Genomic DNA, 27457 nt, shown 5'->3' with positions numbered 1-27457 from the left:
GAGTAGAAATTACGACTTTTTAAAAGCATTTGAAGGCAACACTGGTTCCTTTCTGGTAAATCACATGACCCGCGGTACCATAGTGACTCGCTATCAACCATTCATTTCACTTCGTGGACGACTGAAGAGGAGCACCAACATGTGTACTAGGTGAGCAATACATTTATTTCCTCACATATCTTTATCTGTTTAGTTCAACAAGTACAAGTACTTCGTCTCATAGCTCAATGATTTGCGATTACATAGCATTTGTATTTGTTACGGTATTTTTGATTTCGGTTCTTAACAAGTTGCATGAATTACATTTTAAACATTCGTTTTGCAGAACTTGCTGTCACGGATTTACTAGGTTTAGCAGCAGCAACATTTTAAAGGACAATAACGAGATCTCTCCACGTATAAAAGGAAGTTTCTAGCTACTATCTAAATGCACACGAAGACATGCTTGGTTAGAGATAATCAAGGAACGGTCAAAGGTTTCACTTCCTTATCCTGATCACTTGCTATGTTATCATGTGACATGTTGTCTATAGCGTGCAGCCTATTGAGTGGACCGCTGACCTCAAGAACCAGAAGTGAGTACCAGAAGACAGGCTGCACATCCTGTTTTTAAACAAATCTATCCAGTCCAGGCATTTTGTTGGTTCTGCATTTTCACTCATAGTTTCGATGGCATCGTCTTGGTGACCCAAAACTATGAGGACTTGCCCTCTGAACTTGAGTTTCTGAAAGCTCCCCTCCAGGACTACCACTCTGTAAGTGTTTTGTCGATGTATTAGTTTAATCTGGAGCCAGAAGATGTTTCAAGAGGACACGATGCATAAACTTAAAATCAGATGTATTTATTCCCTATTGGATACAATTCTAATACAATTTGTCTGAGCGCTATCTGTCCCTAGTATCATACAACACGGCGACTTGCACAGGGCTGTTTGAACGCGCCCTTCATCTCGCGCTCTTACAATATATATCACAACGTACGAATATGCAATGAGGTGTCTTCTTCCAGGCGTGAAATCTTCCTCTGCCTTCTCCTTCCTGGATTCCAACCCCACATCTGGTGTTTGTCCTTCTGAGCTCGGTTTTTGACAAAAGTTGGTTTTGCATTATATTGCGAAACAAAACACCAGATAATGTCTCCTAATAGGTGCCATTTGGAAGTCCTTATACGTACACTATAATGATACCCACATAGTGCCGCACATTACGTATGACTATGGTAGCCGTAATGCTCCGCATTCCATCTACAGGTGCGGATTCGTAGCTTACCCAAAGTTTTAGTAAAACATGTTGCCAGATTTTTGAGCATCGTCTGTAATGTTGTGTATTCTCAATGAAACATCAAAGTTTTGGTGTTGCTTGTTTACTGGTACTTGCTAGCATAATTTATTAAACAGGCATCAACTTGCAGTCGACATGTATCTCTTATGTGTGACTGCCATCTACTGGTCACACTTATCATTACACCATGTACCAAATAAAATGGTTTTAAAGTTGGTAAACGCATCCAAAATGAATACGGACATTACGCGCATCTACAAACCCCGTTTCCATATGAGTTGGGAAATTGTGTTAGATGTAAATATAAACGGAATACAATGATTTGCAAATCATTTTCAACCCATATTCAGTTGAATATGCTACAAAGACAACTGATAAACATTTTTTTTTTTTGCAAATAATCATTAACTTTAGAATTTGATGCCAGCAACACGTGACAAAGAAGTTGGGAAAGGTGGCAATAAATACTGATAAAGTTGAGGAATGCTCATCAAACACTTATTTGGAACATCCCACAGGTGAACAGGCAAATTGGGAACAGGTGGGTGCCAAGATTGGGTATAAAAGTAGATTCCATGAAATGCTCAGTCATTCACAAACAAGGATGGGGCGAGGGTCACCACTTTGTCAACAAATGTGTGAGCAAATTGTTGAACAGTTTAAGAAAAACCTTTCTCAACCAGCTATTGCAAGAAATTTAGGGATTTCACCATCTACGGTCCGTAATATCATCAAAGGGTTCAGAGAATCTGGAGAAATGACTGCACGTAAGCAGCTAAGCCCATGACCTTCGATCCCTCAGGCTGTACTGCATCAACAAGCGACATCAGTGTGTAAAGGATATCACCACATGGGCTCAGGAACACTTCAGAAACCCACTGTCAGTAACTACAGTTGGTCGCTACATCTGTAAGTGCAAGTTAAAACTCTCCTATGCAAGGCGAAAACCGTTTATCAACAACACCCAGAAACGCCGTCGGCTTTGCTGGGCCTGAGCTCATCTAAGATGGACTGATGCAAAGTGGAAAAGTGTTCTGTGGTCTGACGAGTCCACATTTCAAATTGTTTTTGGAAACTGTGGACGTCGTGTCCTCCGGACCAAAGAGGAAAAGAACCATCCGGATTGTTATAGGCGCAAAGTGTAAAAGCCAGCATCTGTGATGGTTTCGGGTGTATTAGTGCCCAAGACATGGGTAACTTACACATCTGTGAAGGCGCCATTAATGCTGAAAGGTACATACAGGTTTTGGAGCAACATATGTTGCCATCCAAGAAACGTTACCATGGACGCCCCTGCTTATTTCAGCAAGACAATGCCAAACCACGTGTTACATCTTTTGCTTCATAGTAAAAGAGTGCGGGTACTAGACTGGCCTGCCTGTAGTCCAGACCTGTCTCCCATTGAAAATGTGTGGTGCATTATGAAGCCTAAAATACCACAACAGAGACCCCCGGACTGTTGAACAACTTAAGCTGTACATCAAGCAAGAATGGGAAAGAATTCCACTTGAGAAGCTTAAAAAATGTGTCTCCTCAGTTCCCAAACGTTTACTGAGTGTTGTTAAAAGGAAAGGCCATGTAACACAGTGGTGAACATGCCCTTTCCCAACTACTTTGGCACGTGTTGCAGCCATGAAATTCTAAGTTAATTATTATTTGCAAAAAAAAAAAATCAAGTTTATGAGTTTGAACATCAAATATCTTGTCTTTGTAGTGCATTCAACTGAATATGGGTTGAAAAGGATTTGCAAATCATTGTATTCCGTTTATATTTACATCTAACACAATTTCCCAACTCATATGGAAACAGGGTTTGTATAAGGTGCACTGTCGATTTTTGAGAAAATGAAAGTATTTTAAGTGTGCCTTATAGTCTGAAAAATACAGTAGTCAGTTTTTATATTGTCAATAAAAAAATGGACTGTTTACAGTATGTAACAAAAACACATTTTAACTAATAAACTGTTATATAGTTTTTAATTTTGGTTTTTAAGATAAGTAATCTCTCATTCTTTCTGCAAGATATACTTCTCTTGTAGCTGGATAATTTTTTATGACAGTGGCGTCTAATAATGTTTTTTAAAAATATAATTGTGCACATTTAAAATGTGTAAAATATTTAACATAAAACTAACCGAGAGAGGAGCCAGATGAGGTGGTTCGGGCATCTGGTCAGGATGCCACCCGATCGCCTCCCTCGGGAGGTGTTTAGGGCACGTCCGACCGGTAGGAGGCCACGGGGAAGACCCAGGACACGTTGGGAAGACTATGTCTCCCGGCTGGCCTGGGAACGCCTCGGGATCCCCCGGGAAGAGCTGGACGAAGTGGCTGGGGAGAGGGAAGTCTGGGCTTCCCTGCTTAGGCTGCTGCTCCCGCGACCCGACCTCGGATAAGCGGAAGAAGATGGATGGATGGATGGAAAACTAACATTTATGTGAAATGTGAAATATAACATAGACTTTTAAATGTATAAAATCACTATACTCTTTGCCAAAAATAATGCATGTCAACCCATGTTGCTGCTCATTTTTGACCCATTAGGGCCTAAAGCGATACCTAATAGAAAATCCTCCACAGGTGGACAGTGGGCTGGGTGAGGAAGTGGTGGTCCTGAAGGTCCCCGGTCTTCCTGGCAACCGGCTGGTGTTTTCCGCCACCGGCCCCGTGAACCGAGACTACGATGACGTCAGGCGTTTCAACGATGCAGGAGTGAACGGCATCAAGAGGTCAGTTTTGTTGCTTTGGAAGTTCTGTTCTCTTTAAGTGTCTTTCGGTTATCATCAGGGCCTTGAAAGCCGGCATGCAGCGCCCTCTGTTGGTGTGCCCGCCACACAAGGACTACAAGAACAGCATGCTGGTGGCCGCCCTGGGAGCTCTTCATGCACTCTATATGGTGAGATAGAAGCAACTACAGTGGAACCTTGATTTACAAATCCCTCTATTTGTGAAATTTTCGATTTACGCACTTTTGTGACTGACTAATTATGCCTCCGTGCGCGAACCATGTCGCTTTGTACGAACACTTCATTAAGTCATTCATTTTCACCCCTGCAGAGAAAAATGCAGGGTGTATTATAGTAGCGGAGGCGCAGCCTTCCACTCACTTTCTGCACAAAACACACTCACGTCTCAGCGATTCAGTGTGTGTGCCTTTTGTTAGTTTTTCCAGTTTGACTAGTTATCTATCCAGTTATCCATTTCGCCTACTAAAAATTAGTCCCAAAAATCCAACAAACCAGCAGGAGGGAATCCCAGTGGAATAAAAAAAAAATTGGCGAGGCGTCCAGTACATTAATGGCTCTCGCAAATATGATTGATGAAGCAGGCTCCGTGACCGTGCCACAACAACTTTTAACTGTGAAGACACCAGACTTTTCTGGAAAAATGTGCCAGAGCAGACTTATTGGTCATCGAGAAAAAGATACAAAAAACAACATAAGAGCACCCACGGTCTGTCTGCTCCTTTCATTCAGCTCCTTGTCGATGTGGGTGGATTTTACTTTTTCATATGTTTAATGACATCCAGAAAGATCTGAGGCTACCAGAATTGATCACTTTGGGGGAGTTTAAGTCCATTTTAAAAGATCGAGTAACCAGTTCTCTTGGGCAATGTACTTACTTTTAAATTTAATTATTACTTAATCGTTTTAAATTATTTTTGACCTGTTGTGGTATGACTGCTGTTGTTCATGTATGACTTAAGTGTTATTATGACAATGACAATAAAGGAATTGATTGATTGATTGATTGATATTGTCTTGTTGTAATTACTATTGTAACTTTGTTTGTGCTGCCCTCTTTGTCAGGTTGCTCTTGAAAAGGAGATTTTAATCTCAATGAGTCTTTACCTGGTTAAATAAAGGAAATTGAAATGTAATTATTACTGTAGCAATATGGTTGTTACACACACTTGGTGTGGCGAAATTATTCTCTGCATTTGACAATCGTTGGTACTTTAACTTTAACTTTAAAGTTAAGGATTTCTGAACGTTTGGGAGGGTTTCTTTGTGTGTTGGCAAACAGCACAGTTCTACTTGTTTTTAAATAGAAAGTTGATCCATTACCCCGTGTTATGTTTGTTTTATTTACAGTACTGTATGGCAATTTATATTGTGTTCAAAGTGTACAAACCATAAAAAAATGGACTTTTGTCGAGGCTGTAATCCATTATTCAAGTTTATGTTGTTTCTTATGGGGAACTCTGCTTCACTATACAAACTTTTTCATTTACAAACCATGTTCAATAACTGAGTTTGTAAATCAAGGTTCCGCTCTATACTATCTATTCGTTTCAGCAACCATTATTATTCTCTAAAGGACAACACTATAGAAAGGAAACTTAAGAGTAGTCAATGGACAGCTTGTAAAGCAGTGTAGATTGGACCACTTCCTCAGCAAGACCCTTGTCATGGTGTCACATACATGTTGGAATTATGTTTACTTTAGTGAACCACAGCTCCACTTTGCTGGATGAAATGTGAGGGGTGTGCTTACTTAAATTTGACGCTATTATGTGTGTACTTTCGTGCGTGTCCCTTCCAAAAGCCTCTGGAATGTGAGGGGTGTGCTTACCGTATTTTTCGGACTATAAGTCGCAGTTTTTTTCATAGTTTGGCCGGGGGTGCGACTTATACTTACACATTACCGTAAAATATCAAAAAATATTATTTAGCTCATTCATGTCCGCGACCCCGAAGAGAATAAGCGATAGAAAATGGATGGATGGAGTTCATTCATGTAAGAGACTAGACGTATAAGATTTCATCGGATTTAGCGATTAGGAGTGACAGATTGTTTGGTAAATGTATAGCATGTTCTATATGTTATAGTTATTTGAATGACTCTTACCATAATATGTTACGTTAACATACCGGGCACGTTCTCAGTTGGTTATTTATGAGTCATATAACCTACACTTATTCAGCCTGTTGTTCAATATTCTTTATTTATTTTAAATTGCCTTTCAAATGTCTATTCTTGGTGTTGGGTTTTATCAAATAAATTTCTCCCAAAAATGCGACTTATACTCCGGTGCGACTTATACTCCGGAAAATACGGTACTTATGTTTGACGCTATTATGTGTGTGCCTTCGTGCGTGTCTCTTCCAAAAGCCTCTGGAAGTGAGGGAGGCGAACGTAAAGTCGTCCAACTACAAGGTGTGCGTGCTGGGTCTCTGGGTAGCTCACGATGACCAAGGACAAAGGCTGGTGGATTTGGTTGATGGTCTGGAAAGTGGAAGGCAAGTCTTATTGTATAAAATATGACCCCACTTACTTCTGGTGTTGTTCCCGACCGCCACTTTGAGTCCTCTCTCCCACTCAGGCTGGCGTGTCGCGATATAGGCGGCTCCGATCCAGAGCGAATGGCTTCTCCCCGCGTGGCCGAGTACGTGCTGGAACTGTTCAAGGACAGCCCCGTGAAGGTAAAGCGAAGCAAACATCCTCATCAACGCGATAATGTTTCTTCCTATTAGAAAAGTGCTGATTGATTTTCATGAAGAATTATGTAACATCCATTGCTGATTAATGTATTTTATTGCCAATTCCCCCAGCTGACCAGCCGCTAGCAGCTAATTATATATCTCCATACACAGTGTGGAGCCGCTCCTCTAAGTTAATAATATAATGAATCCCTTCCATTGCGGAAAATACATTGCATATCTTAGTATTTTAAGGATGAGGCTGAACATACACTGCAAAAACTGAAATCTAAGTAAGATTAAATATCTCAAATAAGGGTGATATTTGCTTATTTTCTGTCTGATAAGAAAATTATTTTCACTAAGCAGATGTTATGTTAGTGTTTTAAGTGTTTTGGTCCTAAATTACCCCAGTAAGATATTACAGCTTGTAGCTGAGATTTTATGAACTATATTGAGTAAAACATGCTTGAAACTAGAATATCAACTGATGCAAAGCTGCGTCATTAACACTCACAAGTATAAAACAACTTTTTTAAACTAATAATTTCTTACTTCAAGCATGACAAAAAAATCATGGTGCCGAGCGCATATCATTATGTCAAGATAATGGCACTAGCATTTACTTAATTTAGGAATATTTTTCAACATATTGAGCAAAAAGGTCTCTTTTTTTTCTACCAAGAAAAGTGCACTTGCTATTAGTGAGAATATACTTATTTTAAGGTATTTTTGGGTTCATTGAGGTTAGCTAATTTGACTTGTTTTGGAAAGTCTTGACAAGCCGAATTTTCTTGTTCTATTAGCAGATAATTTTGCTTAGTTCAAATAAAATACCCCTAATTTTTTTTTTTTTTCCTTGTTTTTGAACACTGACTTATTGCAGTGTACAGTATTACACACATAAGAAGAGAATAAGGAAGTTGTTTAAATATTGTTGTTATTAACTGTCAATAGCACCTAGTATAAATACATTTAAACATTTACAGTTAATACTGTACATAAAGCGCATCTCTGTATGCCACACTTTAGGTTGAAGTGCTAAGTGACCTGAAGCTCCTAGAGAAGGAGTACCCTTGTCTGGCTGCTGTCAACCGCTGTGCCAACAGTAAGCGCACACCTTGTTGTCACCAACCTTATTAGCACGCTAGCTCTGATTGCATTTTACTCCTCAATGCAGGTGTACCTCGTCACCAGGCCAGAGTCATCAAGCTGCAATACTGTGGCGAGGGACCCGTGGCGAAGACCCTCATGCTGGTGGGCAAGGTAGGACGACTTTGTATACAAACTTACTATGTCTATATTTTGATTAATTTCAAGTCTAAAAAGTGTTTACTCCAATTCTGATGTCCAGCTGTAACCAGTAGTCAATTTTAGACAAGTAGTGCAAAATGAATAAGCCAAATTGCAAATGTAGTTCCTCACAGAGATTCAGACTTTTTTTTTTTTTTTTTTTTTTTTTTTTTTTTTGTGTCCTGTCCAGCTTCTCAGGCAAATCATATAGTTGATGTAGATGCCCATGTCGGCTGTTCAGATTTACTTTACAAAAGAGAAGTGTAGGATACTTCTCTTGTTGCCTTATTTGTATTTGACTTTATTAAATGTATTTATATTATCATTTAGTGCAGCCGGGCCGGAGCAGGAGGGGATAGAAAGAGAAAAAAAAAGAAGACAGAGGGGGAAATTGTGGGGACAAGAGGGGGATTAGACAGAGAGACAACAACAACAACAGCAAACAACAACAACGATAGAGCAACATCAGCAAATATGACATGTACAAATATGATGGTAAAAGTAATAGCAAATAAGCAGTTAGCGAAAAATAAAAAATAAGACAGAAATGACAATGAGCATTATTACACTACAAATGGATCAATACAAATACCAATAGAAATAGCGCTATTGATAATGAACAATACCAATAATTTACCTTTATTATCAACAATACAGTTGTTTAAATGCAACAATACATATACGTAATGATAACTTGAGATACGAAAGAATGCAGAAAAATGGAGGGGGAGAAAGAGAAGCAACCTACATTAACCTTGTAGATTGTTATAGTCACAATAGGTTAAGCTTTGTCAGTGTGCCATGTGTTACACCCAGTTTACCCTAGGGCAACAACGTTAATATATGTTTGATGAAACGTGATTATGTGCATGAGTGTAAGTATGCATATGTACTTGTATATGTACAGAATGTGTATATGTGTTTGTACAGTGAATGTATATGTACAGTATGTGTATGTGTATGTATGTGGGAGCGTAGGTACCTATGTACGTATGTGAGCATATGTGAATTTGCATGTACAATACATTCGACTCCCAGAGTGCGTGGGAGCCAGAGCACGGCCCCATCACCCCCGAGAGCCCAACCCACAAACAGGAGGCGTGGTGCCCAGGGAACCAGGGACCACCGCCCCCACGCAGCCAAGCCGGCCAGCGACAGGAACCCCAGAGCCCGACCCACAAGGGCCAGCAGCAGGCTGCAGACAGACGCACCCGGCAGAGGACAGGGCACGAGAAAAGCAGGGGACAGCCAGACCCCAAGCCAGCGAGAGACCACACCCCACACGGGCAGAAAGGCGAGACGCCCCGCCCGAGGGACCCAGAGACTCCCCGCAACCGGACGGGAAAACCGCCCCCGCCCCACCGGCAACCGGGCCCCCACGAGCCCACCCCCCACCCCCGGAGAGCGCGGCAGGACCACCCAGGCACAGGGCCACGGGAACCACCCACCCCACCCGCAGGGACCCCAACGATTGAGATGGAGCAACCAGCAACCGCCCCGCCGAGCCCCCCCCCTGAGGAAGGGGAAAAATTAAAAAATAATATTAATAAAATATATTAAAAATAAATAAATAAATTAATTAATTAATTTAAAAAAAAGAATTAAAAGAAGATCACAGACATGCTGACAAACAAGGTCACTACCCCAGCAACTGGCCGACTCGCAGCACCTCGGAATACCTTGCAGCACCAAGCTACCACAATAGACGCAGGGACTAGGCCCAACAGGCCCCGACCAAGACGGGCACCCGGAAGGGATGGACAGCGGGACCCAGGAGCTCCAGACACGCAGTTCGGATGCAGTAGCCTGAGGCGTCGACCCCCGTCTGACAGGCAGGCCCAGAGCGTACCCCCAGAAATATACATACATACATACATACATATATACATACACATACACACATACATGTATACATACCCACACATACACATATATACATATACATACACATATGTACACATACACATATATATACATACATACATACATACACACACATATACATACATATACACAGTTCGTCAGCCCCGACAGCCATCACGTGCGCGCGCTGCCACCAGTCACAACATCAGCCACACCCCTGCACCAGACCCAGCAGCCACGGGCGCCCACACCACAAACAAACGGCAGCAGAAACAGCAGCCGCAATAACCCCAGACAGCCAGCACCAGCCAATCAAATCAAAGCGATCAAAAAAAAAAACTGCGACCAGCAACCACACGCCACCAGGACCACGGAGACCAGCCGGCGCCAGCCCGCCAGTCAGCCCGAACGCCAACACGCAAACAAGAGACACCAACACCCCCCCCAACCAAAAGGCCCCCCACCCCAACCCAAACCCGCACAAACACACCACCGCCCAAACAACCGAGACACAGCATCCAGACCAGACACGGGGGCTGCGCCGCCACCACATCAAGTCACCAACAGAGACCCCACAGCGCAAGGTCGGGCCACACGGGCACGGACCCCACCCAACAGGAAGTGAGACCCGCGCGACGCCACACACAAATAAATGATAAGATTTAAAAAATAAAAATAAAAAAAATACAAATAAAAATAAAAATTAAAAAATAAAATAAAATAAAAATAAGTAAATAATAAAAATAAAAATAATAAATACATTAAAAATAAAAAAAATATATAACAATAATAAATGAATAAAAGCCTGGCAGGCCACCAGACCGCAGTCCCCGCCGGCCGACGAGGCAATGAGGGGTGCGCCGAACCCCAAACCCCCCATGCATGTGTACAAGGCCCCCAGAGTGTCTACTGTGTAGTTAAAATTAGGAGGTCAGCCGTTACAGCCGACCTCCAGTCCCTATTGATGTGTGTACTGTAGCGTGAGTGAGATATGTATGCTTGTGGGAACTAATAATGCGATTAAAATTGGGGGACATCAAGGTCATGGTGGGTCCCAACCAAGCCAAGCCCCCCCCAAATCCTAAGTGTCTAATATGCAGCTAAGATTGAGGGATGGACGAGCAGGGGACAAGACAGGAGGACTGGAGCCCCATTGGAGGCATCCTCAACCCCCCGCCATGCCTCCCCCAGGACAATCCCCAAAGTCCTATATATGTGTGACTGTGTGCGCTATAAGTAGGAGGAGTAGAGGGCCCGGACATCCCCCCAGTCCACGCGGCCGACAACCAGGAACTACGGCCAGGAGGCCGCCACCCCCCGCCACAGCCCGTGACCCACACCAGACCACTTTAACGTGACGCCACGCGAGCCCTCCCCCCGCCAAACAAAGCCAGCCCCCGCCCGCCCCAACCCAACCCTGCAGAGCCCATACCGGCAACCAAACGCAGAAAAACCGCACAGCCCCCACACCCAATGCAAACACCGCATCCCGGCCATCCACACAGCAACGTGCCCATACGAGTCCCGGCCAGGGGAAAGAGCCCCCCAACGGGGGAAGAAGCCAATGCATCCCCCCTGCCCGCCAGCCCCCAAACCAGCCGGCAAGCCAACGCCAGCCAGCCCCACAACCCCACAAGCGCACAGACACCAGCCACAGTCCCCCAACCACTCCAACCCAACACAGCGATGCCAACCGCTGGTATCACCGCAGCAACCATCACCACCACCGCCCGTCCGCAGCGTAAACACCCGCGGCCGCCGAAACCAAAACAAAAAAGCGACCGACCCCGTAAACCACAACAACGCACACCCCCGGCTACCACCGAGGCCACCAACCCACCTACCCCAACTCATCCACAGCCAGGCCAATTGAGCCACCGGACATCCACACCCATGCACACACCTACACATTCATATACACATACATACACACATACATATATGCATATACATATACATACACATATACACACGCATGCATATACATATAAACATACACATCCACACATATATACACATTAATACACCCACACACATATACATAAGCCCACATATACACAAACACATACATACACAACACACACACAAAAAAAAAAAAAAAAAAAAAATTCAGACTTCTAATTATGCAGTAGTAACTCAACTTACAAGCTCAAATCAGCCATGCTCATTGAAATTACTTGAAATCAATTTAATTTGTGCTTGGTTCTTCCAAAACACCACAATTTTCACATGTAACATGCCTTTTAGCAAGAAAAATGTACTTTTAGCTAAAGAATATTGTTTGAAAAACAATTCAGTAGCATGTACTACAAACAACTACAGTAGTTTTATGAAATAGTATACCGTAATTTCTGGATCATAAACCGCAACTTTTTTCTTATGCTTTGAACCCTGTGCTTCATACAATGCTGCAGCTAATTTATGGATTTTTCCCGCTTTACCAGCTTCACATGCCACCAATAGATTTAGCGTCTTTACATCTGACCAATGAAATTGCTGATGATCGACCAATAAAATTGTTCACATGATAGAATAGAACGCTTTATTGTCATCAAACATCAAAGCATGATGAAATCACAGGTGGCTACTCTGTTCAGTGCAGTTAAAATACAACACAAACAATAAATAGCATGTTAAAAATAAATACCAGTAAGAGCAGCAGTGATACAGTAAAAAACAGTCAATCAATCAATCAATCAATCTTTATTTATATAGCCCTAAATCACAAGTGTCTCAAAGGACTGCACAAGCCACAACGACATCCTCGGTACAAAGCCCACATACGGGCAAGGAAAAACTCACCCCAGTGGGACGTCGATGTGAATGACTATGAGAAACCTTGGAGAGGACCGCATATGTGGGTAACCCCCCCCCTCTAGGGGAGACCGAAAGCAATGGATGTCGAGTGGGTCTGACATAATATTGTGAGAGTCCAGTCCATAGTGGATCCAACATAATAGTAAGAGTCCAGTCCATAGTGGGGCCAGCAGGACACCATCCCGAGCGGAGACGGGTCAGCAGCGCAGAGATGTTCCCAGCCGATGCACAGGCGAGCGGTCCACCCCGGGTCCCGACTGGACAGCCAGCACTTCATCCATGGCCACCGGACCTGTGCCCCCCCCCCCCCCCCCCCCCTCAAGGAAAAGGGGAGCAGAGGAGAAAAGAAAAGAAACGGAAGATCAACTGGTCTAACAGGGGGGCTATTTAAAGGCTAGAGTATACAAATGAGTTTTAAGATGGGACTTAAATGCTTCTACTGAGGTAGCATCTCTAATTGTTACCGGGAGGGCATTCCATAGTACTGGAGCCCCAATAGAAAACGCTCTATAGCCCGCAGACTTTTTTTGGGCTCTGGGAATCACTAATAAGCCGGAGTTCTTTGAACGCAGATTTCTTGCCGGGACATATGGTACAATGCAATCGACAAGATAGGACGGAGCTAGACCATGTAGTATTTTATACGTAAGTAGTAAAACCTTAAAGTCACATCTTAAGTGCACAGGAAGCCAGTGCAGGTGAGCCAGTATAGGCGTAATATGATCAAACTTTCTTGTTCTTGTCAAAAGTCTAGCAGCCGCATTTTGTACCAATTGTAATCTTTTAATGCTATTTTTTTTTTTTTTTTTTTTTTTTCAAAAACAGTGTAAGCTTTTGGGACAGATTCAATATTCTGATGGGCCAGGGTTAAAAACAAGTTTTAATTACCGGTATGTTGGTCTTGCTCTTGTGTGACTGAAATATCTTGCCTGATGGCAGCAGACTGAACAAGTGCTGACCAGGGTGAGAGCTGTCTGCCGGGATTCTTTTTGCCTTGCTGAAGCAGCGAGAGCAAGTTATGTCTTCTAGGGAGGGCAGAGGGAGGCCGATAATCTTCTCCGCTGTCTTGGTCATCGTCTCTAGCAGAGCAGGCAGCAAATCACCACACGGTTACGCAGTACATCAGCACTGGTTCTATGGTGGCCCAAATAAAAGATACTCTCCTCAAGTGGGTTCCTCTGCAGAGCACCAAGGAAGCAGAGCGTCTTGTGCCTTATAGACCAGTGCTGAAGTGTTGGCAGTCCATGTGAGGTCCTCCGAGATCTATGTTCCCAGGAACTTAAAGAAGGCCACAGCCTCCACACATTCCCCTTTTACTACAAGTGGAGCATGTTCCACTCTCTGTCTCCTAAAATCAATGACCATCTCCTTGGTCTTTGTAGTATTCAGCCTCAGGTCGTTCTTGGTGAACCACCCTGCCAGTGCTTGTATTTCCTCTAAGTGGGCTGTCTCATCACCCCCTGTGTTCAGGCGACCTTGATGATTGTGTTCAGGGACGATGTTGTTCAAGGAATGAATGGGCACACAGTCATACGTATATAGGGCATACAGGAGGCCCTGAGGGGAGCCAGTACTTAGTGACAGGGTGGAGGAGCATAATTGACCCACCCGCCATCAATGTGTGATTGTGTATGAATTGGTGAATGTGGAAATAGTGTCAAAGCGTTTTGAGGACTTTGAACTCAGTGGCCTTGTGGTTAGAGTCCTGGGCCAAAAATCACTTCATATTCTCTACTGCTCGCTAGTGTTACCATATCTGAGTTATTGTGCAGAAATATGGGGAAATAACTACAAATGTGCGCTACATTCGCTAACCGTGTTACAAAAAAGATCAGTTAGAATAATACATAATGTTGGATATAGAGAACATACAAACCCTTTATTTATTGAGTCAAGAATATTAAAGTTCGGTGATTTGGTAAAATTGCAAACAGCTAAAATGATGTACAAAGCAAACTATAACCTGCTACCAAAGAATGTGCAGCAATTTTCTAACTAAAGAGGAGAAATATAACCTTAGAGGAAAAAATAAGTTAAAACATTTATATGCACATACAACACTTAGAACTTTTAGCATATCAGTATGTGGAATTCAATTATGGAATGGATTAAGTAAAGAAGTTAGAAATTGTACTCATGTGATCCAGTTCAAGAGGTTGTTCAAAATAATAGTGCTTACAAAGTACAAAGAAGAAGAATTATGAGAAATATTTCCAACCTTATTGGAAATAAAATATTTTTCATCTCAGTATGTTTATAATTACTGAATTAATTAATTAAATATTGCAAAACGGTTGTGTATACTAATTCATAGATGTTATTTTATTATATAAAAAGGTCAGTAAATGATTCTATATATTTGTAAACGCTCTGAAGTGGGAAAGGGGTAGGATTAAATAAGCTTTGCTTCTTCCTACTCCTTTTCGGGCATGATGTCAAATGAAATGATATGAAATTATGTGATGTATTATGCTGTAAGTGTGTTCATGTTCGAAATAAACTAAAGAAAGAAAGAAAGAAAGAGTGTCCGCCCTGAGATCGGTAGGTTGTGAGTTCAAACCCCGGCCGAGTCATACCAAATACTATAAAAATGGGACCCATTACCTCCCTGCTTGGCACTCAGCATCAAGGGTTAGAATTGGGGGTTAAATCACCAAAATGATTCCCGGGCGCGGCCACCGCTGCTGCTCACTATTCTCCTATCCTCCCAGGGGGTGAACAAGGGGATGGGTCAAATGCAGAGGACACATTTCACCACACCTAGTGTGTGTGTGTGTGTGACAATCATTGGTACTTTAACTTAACTTTAACTTAACTTGAAGGTAGAAAAGCTCAATACAAGTATAATCCATTTACCATTTTACTACATTAACAACCTGAGGTTGGTTGTTCAGAAAGTTTTTTTTCATCCAGGATCAGATGAGGGAGGGGGTTAGACCCAGAAAGCTCAGCTTCTCCACCAAGATGTCAGGGATGATAGTATTGCTTGTATTCCGACAAGTGATTTTTTTTCCCGGAAGTGAAAACTAGTGGTGGTCAACCAAGCTAAGATGGCTGTTGTTCAGCAAGCAGAGCAAGCATTATCTGAGTACACAAGGGGCCTATATATTCCAGCAAAAAGCAGATATGAGCAAAAAAATAAATGTTTTCATATTTTTATAAATGTATATACAGTAAATATGTTGAGCGCTCAAAAGTAAAAATACTTCAGTCAAAGAAAATACAAGAAAGTCAAGTCAAGTAAGACTGTACACTGTGCAACTTTTCAACCATTAACTATAAAAATTAACTATAATTTTGCAGAAAATTAAGCATATCTGTTTTTTCGAAAGCATATGCAATATTTCTGACTAATTACTGTGTCTCTAGCTGTGGAGAACACCTTTTAAGAAAGATTAAGCGTGCAAACTGCCGGTCAGACACCGTCTCATCATGTGATGCATGAGAAACATTAATTTCACGCTTTCAGTTAATAATCGCATGTTTTATCATGGCAGAAGTGTTAATTTGTTAGTTACCAGCAGATTAACAGCAGACAAAGTGCTGACTTTGCAGCCGCTGCTGGTGGTGAATTACGTCCGTCTCGGAGGGGATCGAATCATTCATTCAACGTTATCAGTATTTTCTCAATGAGATGTAATATCCACTATGCAAGTATTACAAGTTGCCCTGTTGTCTTCCTTTCTCGTGAATAATTCTAACATCTGTGCTGCTGGTCGGCGCCGTGTGTGGTGACGTCATGCGTACTCGCAGGTATTGATAAGGGAATCGTTAACATAACTGTCAAATGATTCCCAGGGATCGAAACCCTGGGATTCCGGTTTTCAACAAGAACCAGTTTTCAATTCCCATTTGTAGTCATTTAAGTCTTTATGGCTGTCTTGTAATTTGCCACCAGCAATAGACCCCAAAAGGCCAAACTGCGGGAAGAGAAGGACGAAGATAGCGTTCTCCTGTAGGCTACCTTATGCCGTGTTACAGGCCCTGCGTTGAGTTAAATTTGTGAGTGAACATAAGCGCCTGTGTGAATATTGAATGTGTACACTACTTTAACCGGCTGTGGGGAGGTTCAAATTATGCTCGCATCATAAAGCATAACAAAAAGCCGAGAGACAGTTCATATCTTAAAATAGTCGTAAGTTGGAGCTGGGCGACAAAACACTATCAAAATATATCACAAAAAAACTTTCTCTATAGAAATATGAGGCACTTTGAATATAATTATTTGGTCATGTTTTAACTGAGGTAAGAATCACAATAAACTTTTTTTAGCAGCAACAACTACAGCACACACACAAAGGTAATATCACTTGGTGAACAGGAGGTCTCACTCTGTCACTTAGTAGAATGAAGCTTCTGACGTGAGACAGGCTGAGTTATATCCAACAAATGGTGTACAATGTTCATAATTAATTTAAAATAATGTGTCCAAAGTGTGATGTTATTGTTTGTATAAATTTTAATGTCTCGTTTTTAATGTAGACTATCCTTCTTTCTTTAGTGTAATGTGCATCTGTCTTTCTTCTTCACGATCTATGGGTAAAATGCCATCTCTTTTGTGTTTTGTCACACAATAAACTGATTTATTATTTTAATAAAAAAACAGATTTATTACACATCATTTCATCAATATAGCAACATATTACATGTACAGTAGTTTGCACACTATATTTAAAATCAGACCACACTTACATGGAGGACTCAGAAAATGTTTTTTTCATTCGTGCGCGTCATATTGTACTATGTAAGTTGCTGTTCACGTCTGTTGTATTGCTGCATGTACGTGCACTTTACATACATGTATGTTTCTTCCCTCATAATAATGTTCCATTAGGTCCACACTTATTAAGAATTGATGATCTTTTAATTTAAGTCTTACTCCACTCTTTCAACTGAGTGCATTTATTTTACACAATAACAAGAAATAATATTCAAAAACATCCATCCATCCATCCATCCATTTTCTACCGCTTATTCCCTTTGGGGTCGCGGGGGGCGCTGGAGCCTATCTCAGCTACAATCGGGCGGAAGGCGGGGTACACCCTGGACAAGTCGCCACCTCATCGATAATTATAATAATAACAGACATAAAATAATATTGGCAGTGCTTGTAAATATTGTATAGTAAGATACTGTACATGAAGCCTGTTTTATTTATCTGAAACGAGGGACAAGCGGTAGAAAATGGATGGATTGATAGGTTGCATCATGTTCTTCATACATTCATCATAGTCAACCTGTAACAGTTAATAAATATTTCAATCAACACCCCCTGCAACCCCGAGAGGGACAAGCGGTAGAAAATGGATGGATGGAAATATAACCTTCCTATGCCTTCACATCTCACACTTATTAGCAATGTAACATTTAAATGAGACAAATAAGTGATTTAATTTATATCACGATACATATCGATAACGACTGATGTGAAAAAATATTGTGATATGATCTTTTCTCATATCACCTAGCTGTACTCGTAAGTTGAGGTACCACTGTTTATTAATATACATATCAATCAATGATACCAAGCCTATGCAAACACGTATGCTTGTTAGTTCATCAATTTAAAAAAGCTTACTGTATTTGAACTATGGAATGGATTAACAGTCTACTAAGATGAAACAGTTTAAGAAAATGATGCTCACAAAGTATGCAGAAAAAGTATTGAAAAGCACTGTGCCTTTATTATTCTACATGTAAAGCGACTTTGGGTACTTAGAAAAGCGCTATATAAATCCCAGTTATTATTATTATTATTATTATTATTATTATCAGATACTCATTATGGGACAGGGAAAGGATCAAATGAGCTCTGCTTCTTTTTCCTCCCTTTGGACATTTAACAACTGCTTGAGTGCAAATGTGATTAAGAAGAAAACATTAAATAAAACAAGAATATCACATGAAAGGCTATTAAAGGGAATGTGTGTTTATTTGTAAAGCAAGTTTCATTAACTCAGTGCTTTACAAGTTAAAAAAAGAACATGATGGAATCAAAAATGCACTAATCATATAAAAAAAGGAGGATAGAACACATTGCAAACACGCTAATGTTTAGGCAGTTTAAAACATGAAAGTCAGACCTAAAGCACTGAGTGAGACTTGATAAAGCACTGAGTGAGACTTGATCTGCACTAAAACTATGAAGTTAGTTGGTGCACAGAAACCACAAAAGACAAACCCTAAAACAACATTAACATTTCTTAGTTTTCAAAAACAAAAACAAAAAAATTCTAAAGCTGCAATTTTCATTTAATATTAAGCAAATACTTCAGGGGAGTTGACACAACTTGAGAAAAATATTATTTTTTTTTTTTCTAACTTCCTAAGCTGATTTGTAAACTGGGACAGTTTCTGGTGGGCAGATAATTGTAATGATGACGTTTAAGGGAATATAGAAGGTCAGCTCACTGGGCCATACTTGAAAATACCTGGAAAAAATAGACTGTTGTGATCAAGCTTTTATGCTGCTAATTCCGATTCCGCCATGAGTAAGATCTGCCAATACCGATTACAACTGTTCATTTTTCTACGTATCTATGTTGAGGGCTATTGACAGTTTAACAATATTAACACAATATTTAAACTAGTTCCTTATTCTCTTTTTATTACATACAAAATAAAGTACACAATAACTAAACAGAAGCATTTTTTTTAATATTTTGGGTTTTGTCCTCCAAGTCCTACTGTGTCCAGTGAGTTATTCCCAGAGTTTGTGAACATTAGCAAAAACAACAAAAAAGAGCGAAAATATTGATCTGATCCCTTTAATATTAATCATATACTGATACCACCTTCAATATCGACACCAATTTATGGATCAATCTGATCCTCCTCTTACGTGTCGTGTACTGACTGTGACAATGTAGACACACCAACAAAACAATTATATGTTCCTCTTTATAGACTCTTTTTAATATACTTGTACTTTCCTGTTGCTAGCTGCTTACTTTCTCCTGTAACACACTTACATCGACACTTCTTAAACTTTACTAAGCACGTATTTCTTGGTGTTGTTTAATGCTAGCTTGGCGATTAGCTTTTAGCATGACTGCTCTTGGCTTTCTCTCGGTGTGTAACATGTATAGCCTCGTCCTCCAGTGATAACAATACTTGATAGTGATACTAAGAAATGCGGTTTATGTGCCGTAATGAGGTGATTGTTAGTTTAGGGGAGCGACTCCACACTGTGTATGGAGACACATAATTAACTGTCATCTGCATTAATCGGCATTAATCGGCATTGGCCGATACTGATCGGCACATCCCTATAATTTGCTTTTATCTTAATTACATGTGGACATAGTATCAGAGATGTTCTACTGCTAAATGTGTAGATTAGAAATGAACGTGTGTGGCCTTGATGATGTCTCCAGGGCATCACCTACGACACAGGTGGAGCGGACATCAAGGCTGGTGGCTTCATGGCCGGCATGCACAGAGACAAGTGTGGAGCTGCTGCCGTCGCTGGCTTCTTTCAGGTCAGCTACCGGCTTCTGCTACTTTTTTTTACAAGGTGGCACTAACGGTGATTCCTACTAAAACACCTCCCCATTTTAGATTTTGGCCAAGCTCAAACCAAAGAACCTGAAGGTTGTTGGTTCCATGGCCATGGTGCGCAACAGTGTGGGTGCAGGTCAGTGGTGTTTACTTTCATGAAGGCGCTGATTGTAATCAAGCAAGGGAATCACTTTAAAAATGCTGTTCAGTGAACGTTTTTGCTTTTGATTTGTATTTCAGACTGCTACGTGGCAGATGAGATTGTGGTTTCTCGCGCGGGCCGCCGAGTCCGAGTGGGAAACACAGACGCCGAGGGACGCATGGTGATGGTGGACCTGCTTTGTGAAATGAAGGAGCAGGTCAGATCTTGTGTGGCAGTGACAAATGAACTTCAGGAATTTAGGCTACGTTCAAACTGCAGGGTTGGATGTCCAATTCAAATTTTTGGATGAAATCCAATCTTTTTAATGTCAGTTCATGTTACATTTTTTTTAATTTCTCTTATGAATGCAACCTGACCTGTATGTGGACATGACCTCATGACATCGCACGCACTGCAGTGTTTACGAAAGTTCCTAAAACATATTATTTTCACCTGTTTTCTGTTCCTTTGTGAACTATTTATTTATAAGTCTATTTTGGCAAATAATTATGAAGCTTATTGCTTTTTAATGACATTCTGATTGGATGAATACGACTAGAGCGTGAGCACGTTCACATTGAGGACGCATCGCATATACCAGTGTTTTTCAACCTCTTTTGAGCCAAGGCACATTTTTTTCATAGAAAAAAATCCAGGGGCACACCACCAGCAGAACATGTTGAAAACAAAACTCAATAGTCCATATCAGGTGTCCCCAAACTTTTTGACTCGGGGGCTGTATTGGGTATAAAAAAAATATATATATATATATATATATATATATATATATATATTATTTTTTAACTTAGGACTTTGGACGCTGGCGGCGGGGGGCCCTGGTCTATATTAAAAATATAAAGTCGTTCTCATCAAATATCTGACGCAATTGTTCGATATGAATTCAAACCATAACCATCCATGGATCTTTAATTCTCTTGTCTCAAAGTAGGCTTAGAAAGCAATTTGCTACCTGCTGTCACCTACTGATAACAAAGAGTATTACATGATTACTCTGCTGATCTCCAGACAGCACAGACACTCTACAACGGCACATTATTAGCGAATTACAATTATTGGTTTGAAAAATATATATTTTTGACCAATTAGGTGAAATTACATAATTTCCCACGGCACACCAAACAATATCTCACGGTACACTAGTGTGCCCGTGGCACAGTGGTTGAAAAACACTGGCATATACAGTATATCCGATTTATTTCTGGGTTGAAAATTAAAAATTCGTAATTGCACTGTTCACATTTACATGAAAAAAGTCTGACACAGGTCGCATATGGGCTACAAAAATCAGATTTTACCTGCATTGTAAACAAGGCCTTAGTTTTACTTTTTGCTATTTGAACCTATCGGGGCAGCACGGTGGAACAGGGGTTAGTGCGTGTGTGTGCCACACAATATGAAGGTCCTGGGTTCGATCTTGGGCTCGGGATCTTTCTGTGTGGAGTTTGCATGTTCTCCCCGTGACTGCGTGGGTTCCCTCCGGCTTCCTCCCACCTCCAAAGACATGCACCTGGGGATAGGTTGATTGGCAACACTAAATTGGCCCTAGTGTGTGAATGTGAGTGTGAATGATGTCTGTCTATCTGTGTTGGCCCTGTGATGAGGGGGCGACTTGTCCAGGGTGTACCCCGCCTTCCGCCCGAATGCAGCTGAGATAGGCTCCAGCACCCCCCGCGACCCTGTAAGGAACAAGCGGTAGAAAATGGATGGATGGATAAACCTATCAATAGCAACACACTTAGACTTAGACAAACTTTAATGATCCACAAGGGAAATTGTTCAACACAGTAGCTCAGTTACAATGATGGAAAGTTTAAGGATGGAAAGGACAATGCAGGTATAAATAGACTAATATAGCGATAAAAAATCTAACATATATACGAATACATACATAATATGTGTACAGAATAATATATATACAGACATATTATATTATGTCAATAACATATATACAATATATACCAATGACCATGTACAATATTACAGTATATACAGTATATGTGACAGCAGCAGCATAAAATAGAGAGTAGATCCAGCAGGAAATAGAAAATAGACATTATAAACATTATAAACAAAGAGAAGTAGCTAACATGTCAGGTGTCAGGTAATAGGCAGATGTCATCTATTGCTGTATGGCGAGTGATTATACAGCTGGATGGAGTGTGGAATGAAGGAGTTCTTGAATCGCACAGTGCGGGAAGGAAGTTGAAGGAGCCTGTTGGAGTATGAACTCCGCTGTCCCTTAATTGTCAGGTGGAGTGGGTGGGCAGGATTGTCCATGATGGCCAGCAGTTTGTCCAGTGTCCTCCTGTCCCTCACTGACACAAACGCCTCCAACTGCGTGCCAATAGTTTGGCTTGCTTTCCGGATCAGTTTATCAATCCGGTTTGAGTCCATTTTGCTGGTGCTGCTCCCCCAACAAACCAACAAACCAACCCAAACACACACCTTTTACTGTCAAGTCTCCCTTGTAGAAAAAATGAAATGGTGTGACGTTTTGATACATGCTTTGGAGTGGGACAAAGTGGCACAATGTGGTGGACAAACGATTTATTTTGCGTTTTGTGTTAGTGTTTCACGGTTTCGAAGCAGTCCCATAAAAACGTAGTTTCCACTTAAGCGGTTTGTATGGTAAATACTAGACTCTCTGAACACTCTGAACTTTTTTGCCAAGGCGGAAGAGTATGTACTGTACTTACAAGTAGCTATACTGAGGAAGGACAACATCGTCCCGGTGCTCCCTCGCTAACCTCCCGCCCTTCATTATTTCTGCCAAGCTCAAAACGCCCCAATAGCAGCGCACCAAACAAAAGAAAATCCACCGTTATGGAAGTGCATGCCTTTGTCCAACCTGCTCAAACGCCGCTCCACCATTGTCCAGGATAAATATGGCATCTTGAACTGGTGATTCTGGACCTGTGACAGTAATATCATGAGTTTTCTATATTAAGTTGCTTTACATTTTGTATATAATTATTGTATTACTGTAGTTTATATGTCCTTGTTGTTATTTGAACAGTGTGAGTGACTTTGGTGTTAATGTATCTATAATTTAGGTAAATTATATATTCCATCCAAGGAACGCAACTGGTTTGTAAAGTGAAGACCTCGTGTTGGACAAAATTCTAATTTTAACTTTAAAACAGCAACATCATCAACATAAACACAAAGCATGTGTTTATGTTGATGTAAACATGCTATTAAAAATGAACCAATGTGTTGCTAATTGAGTAAACAAGCAATTCTTTTTTTTTTTAAAGTCACAATTAATTAGGAGTTAGGGTATTTAGTGATGATGATCAACAATATATTTAATGTTCTGGTCTTGTTTTATTTATTTTATAATATCTGAAGCAGAGGAAAAATAAGTTTAACATCCAATACTTTTTTATTTCTCAGAAGTTTTTTTTTTACTGTTTTTAGGTGTGTTTGTTACTTCACCATTTTATAAGGCCCTGGTGTTTTATTTTAGTAAATGTCTAAGACTGCATCTGTTTAAGTCTGTTAAAAACATTACATTCAGTCATAAATCCACTCCAATATTTTGATCTGCCAGAAAAATTTAATGAATTTAAATCAAAATACTTAGAGTTTAGGGCTTCTCTCAGCATTTTTAGGTGAGATTAAAAAAATTATTTATTAGATTAATTATAATTCATCTCAACTTTTTAATCACTTCATTAGGCAAAATTAACCTACCGGTACATTTATTCAAATGACAAAAAAAATTATCTTCCCTCTTAAAGAGGACCTATGATGAATCAAATCATTACGTAAATGCATTTTGGCGTAAACATGCACGCGCTTTTGGATGCATCTGTTCGCGGGGTTTGCAGTCTGGCTGCGTTGTGACATCAAAGCGAGGTAGATGTACTCATTTGAACATTAGTAAAGCTCTCAGAAAGAGGGGGGAGCTCCTCACACTCTGCTTCAGGCTGTGAGGAAACACAAAACCAGACATCATAAATAATTTTTTTCATATCTCGGTATGGCATAACCACACCAACGTGCGACATGGAGTGGCATGAATGCTGCTAAAAACAGATTTTGTATGCAGTCTGAATCGATTGGCAAGTGACCGGGTGAATCTATATAATGTTTATGACGTTTATTTTCAAAAAATAGCGGGGACGACATCAAGATACAGTACAGGCCAAAAGTTTGGACACACCTTCTCATTCAAAGCGTTTTCTTTATTTTCATGACTATTGTAGATTGTCACTGAAGGCATCAAAACTATGAATGAACACATGTGGAGTTATGTACTTAACAAAAAAAGGTGAAATAACTGACAACATGTTTTATATTCTAGTTTCTTCAAAATAGCCACCCTTTTCTCTGATTACTGCTCTGCACACTCTTGGTATTCTCTCAATGAGCTTCAAGAGCTTCAGAGCAATGTTCCCTCTTAATTTTTCATGTGTGTGAGCAAACGCACAAACACCCTGAGCATTCAGTGTAATACAGACGTGCACACTGTGGTCATACCAGCAGCACATTTGTCTCAAACCTGACATAACAATTTAAATGTCTTATTATTATAATCAAGTGACTAGTCAATTTCAAGAGATTATTTTCAAATATATGTGATTTGGCCCACTTAGATATAGTTTTTTTTTTAATCAGCTATGCACTATAGTATTTTATGCCTGGGTGGGGGTCCTGCTTTGGAAAGATTGTGCACCCCTTTCAGAGATCACATTTAATTCCCCTTAAAACATTCACATATTGCATGAGATGAAGTGTTTATTTACTTTCTGTCCGTAAAATAAATATTTTTATTAGCAATTATGTAGTCCTGTAACATCTTTTCATGATTAATACCCCAAAAATAACATTCTTAACAAATGACAGTAGAATAAGCACACTGATTGAGGAGTCATAGTAAAACGACCTGGAATTTACACTTTACGTGTAGTGTTGGAGTTGTCCAACTTTTTGTGTGGCCTTAAACGCACCAGTGGCTAATTGCCATAGTGTATGTGTTGGTGCAGGTGAGAGAGAGAGAGCAAGCGGCTGCTGTTGATATAACAGATGACAAAGAGTTGCTTTTGGCTTGGTTTGTACGGTAGACAACGACCAGTTTTGCTCGATAAAAGTATTTTACACATTGTTTTGGTGTGGTTATGGCCAACAAACAATTTTGCTAAATAAAGAGACCGATGGAATTCCTGTCCTCCTTTAAGTGTCTCCACAGACGTTACAATAATTTAAGTGTTGACAAACATTATTTTATCTGTTGTGGCCGCCTTTCGTCACCTGTTACTCAGTTACATTGCAAAATCATACAAAACAAATTATTTGTTTATTTTGTTTAGAGTGGGATTTGATTTTTTGCGCGGCATGGATTTGCTGTGCGCAGAGGACACGTGAGCAGTGCGCAATTGCGCAGGTGCGCACCTTAGAGGGAACGTTGCTTCACAGGTGTCATAGTTTTGATGCCTTCAGTGACGATCTACAATGTAAAAAGTCATGAAAATAAAGAAAACGCATTGAAATGAGAAGGTGTGTCCAAACTTTTGGCCTCTACTGTATGTATTTAAATTGTGTACATTTTCAAAAGGTAAATGATGATATTGGCAAGTGACCGGGTGAATCTATGTAATGTTTATGAAGTTTATTTTCAAAAAATAGCGGGGACTACGTCAAGATATGTATTTAAACTGTGTTCATTTTCAAAAGGAAAATGCTTTTGGAAGGGGTTGTGTGTGGTTTAATTTTCACTCGGGGAGTGTCTCCACAATCTAACATTCTGCAACAGACTCAAAAATGTGTTATAAAAGTGACTGTGTGGTTAACCAGGAAGTAGTCCACTAACTAACTAGCACATGAGTGGATAAACAAGTATGGTGCTCCACTTTTACAGTTTGTTCATTGTCATTTTTTGTCATCTACCGTATTTGTACGTCATGGCCAGTGTTGTTCCACATGTTTGCTGTATTGTCACCCCGCAGGCGCTACATGAGACTTCCCCTCAGTTGTTCACGATTGCAACACTGACCGGCCACGCCATCAGAGCCATGGGGCCAAACTACTCTGTGAGCACAACTTGGAAAGTGTTAGATATACCAGAGAAGAGGCACATTGTGTTTGAGCTGTGAATTTTCCTGTAGATCATCATGGATAATGGACCCGCCCACCGCGCTGGAAATGCTGCTCAGTGGCAGAAAGGTAAGATTAAAAAAAAGGACTTCACTTGGACTGATTAACTTGTGTCCTATGTCTGCTGTGTGCAGCTGGCGAAGCTCTTGGCGACGTGTTTGAAGTGTCCAACATCAGGAGGGAGGACTACGAGTTCCACAAGGGTAAATCAGAGTACGAGGACATCCTCCAGTGCAACAATTTGCCCTCTTCAGCGACCCCTCGAGGTCATCAGACCCCAGCTGCCTTCCTCATCATGGCGTCAGGCCTGCACAAGGTTTGTCATCTGTGTGGAAAATAAGGACTCGCACCATGTGCAGATATGTGACGGCCTTCCTGTCTGCAAATCCACTTCAGCACGGTGTGGATTCTGATTCACCGCTGCTGTACTCCCACATCGACATCGCCGGCTCCAGCGGTCCCTTCCCCGGTGTGCCAACAGGGGCGCCCATCCTCACCATGGCAACCAACTACATCCTGTCTGAACTATAAGCAACCTCTTCCTAGTGTGAAGTGGCCTGATGTGTAAATGTGTGGCTGTGTGACAGTTCATCAACATTTCTCATTGCTCAATAAATGTTCTTTCCTCAATTTTTTCTTTCCTATTTTTCATACTATTAGACATAATTACTCATGGTGAATGACCATATTTGAATGAAATTCAACTAAATATTTTGTTGAAAATAACAAATTTGGCTGTACGGTGTTTAGATATGAATACATTCTTGTTAAAAAATCAGACATTAAGTGCAGGTAGCATGAAAGGATTTTCATCTTTTCTGACTTATAAAATGTTTCCATGTTGGATATAGTCGTGTTTAACAATGCCAAAGCGTCAAATCATAAGGTTTATGCATTTGGACGTGCACTTGCACGCAGTTATGGATGCCTCTGAATGCTGTTTTGCAGTCTTATTTGCCAGTGGCCTATTTGTGTCATCACAGATTACCTATGTGGGCATCCTAGTATCTGCTGTCGATCA

The 27457-nt window shown here is 40.8% G+C and overlaps 1 protein-coding gene across 1 annotated transcript; it reads left to right on the top strand.

Annotated features, from left to right (window-relative positions):
- The first annotated feature begins 61 nt into the window (after window positions 1–61).
- Window positions 62–27066, top strand: LOC133575964 (putative aminopeptidase W07G4.4). Its single transcript, XM_061928919.1, has 16 exons — window positions 62–150; window positions 534–575; window positions 665–755; window positions 3859–4007; window positions 4066–4174; window positions 6394–6521; window positions 6605–6704; window positions 7734–7809; window positions 7882–7967; window positions 20051–20155; window positions 20235–20310; window positions 20415–20533; window positions 26289–26372; window positions 26448–26505; window positions 26571–26752; window positions 26833–27066. The coding sequence occupies exons 1-16, from the start codon at window positions 65–67 to the stop codon at window positions 26965–26967; spliced, it is 1626 nt and encodes a 541-aa protein (XP_061784903.1). The 5' UTR covers window positions 62–64; the 3' UTR covers window positions 26968–27066.
- Window positions 27067–27457: the final 391 nt, after the last annotated feature.

This window comes from Nerophis lumbriciformis, linkage group LG33, assembly GCF_033978685.3.
Source record: "Nerophis lumbriciformis linkage group LG33, RoL_Nlum_v2.1, whole genome shotgun sequence".
Classification (NCBI taxonomy): domain Eukaryota; kingdom Metazoa; phylum Chordata; class Actinopteri; order Syngnathiformes; family Syngnathidae; genus Nerophis; species Nerophis lumbriciformis.
Note: the sequence above shows the minus strand (reverse complement) of the source record. Positions and strands in the feature narration are given on the sequence as shown.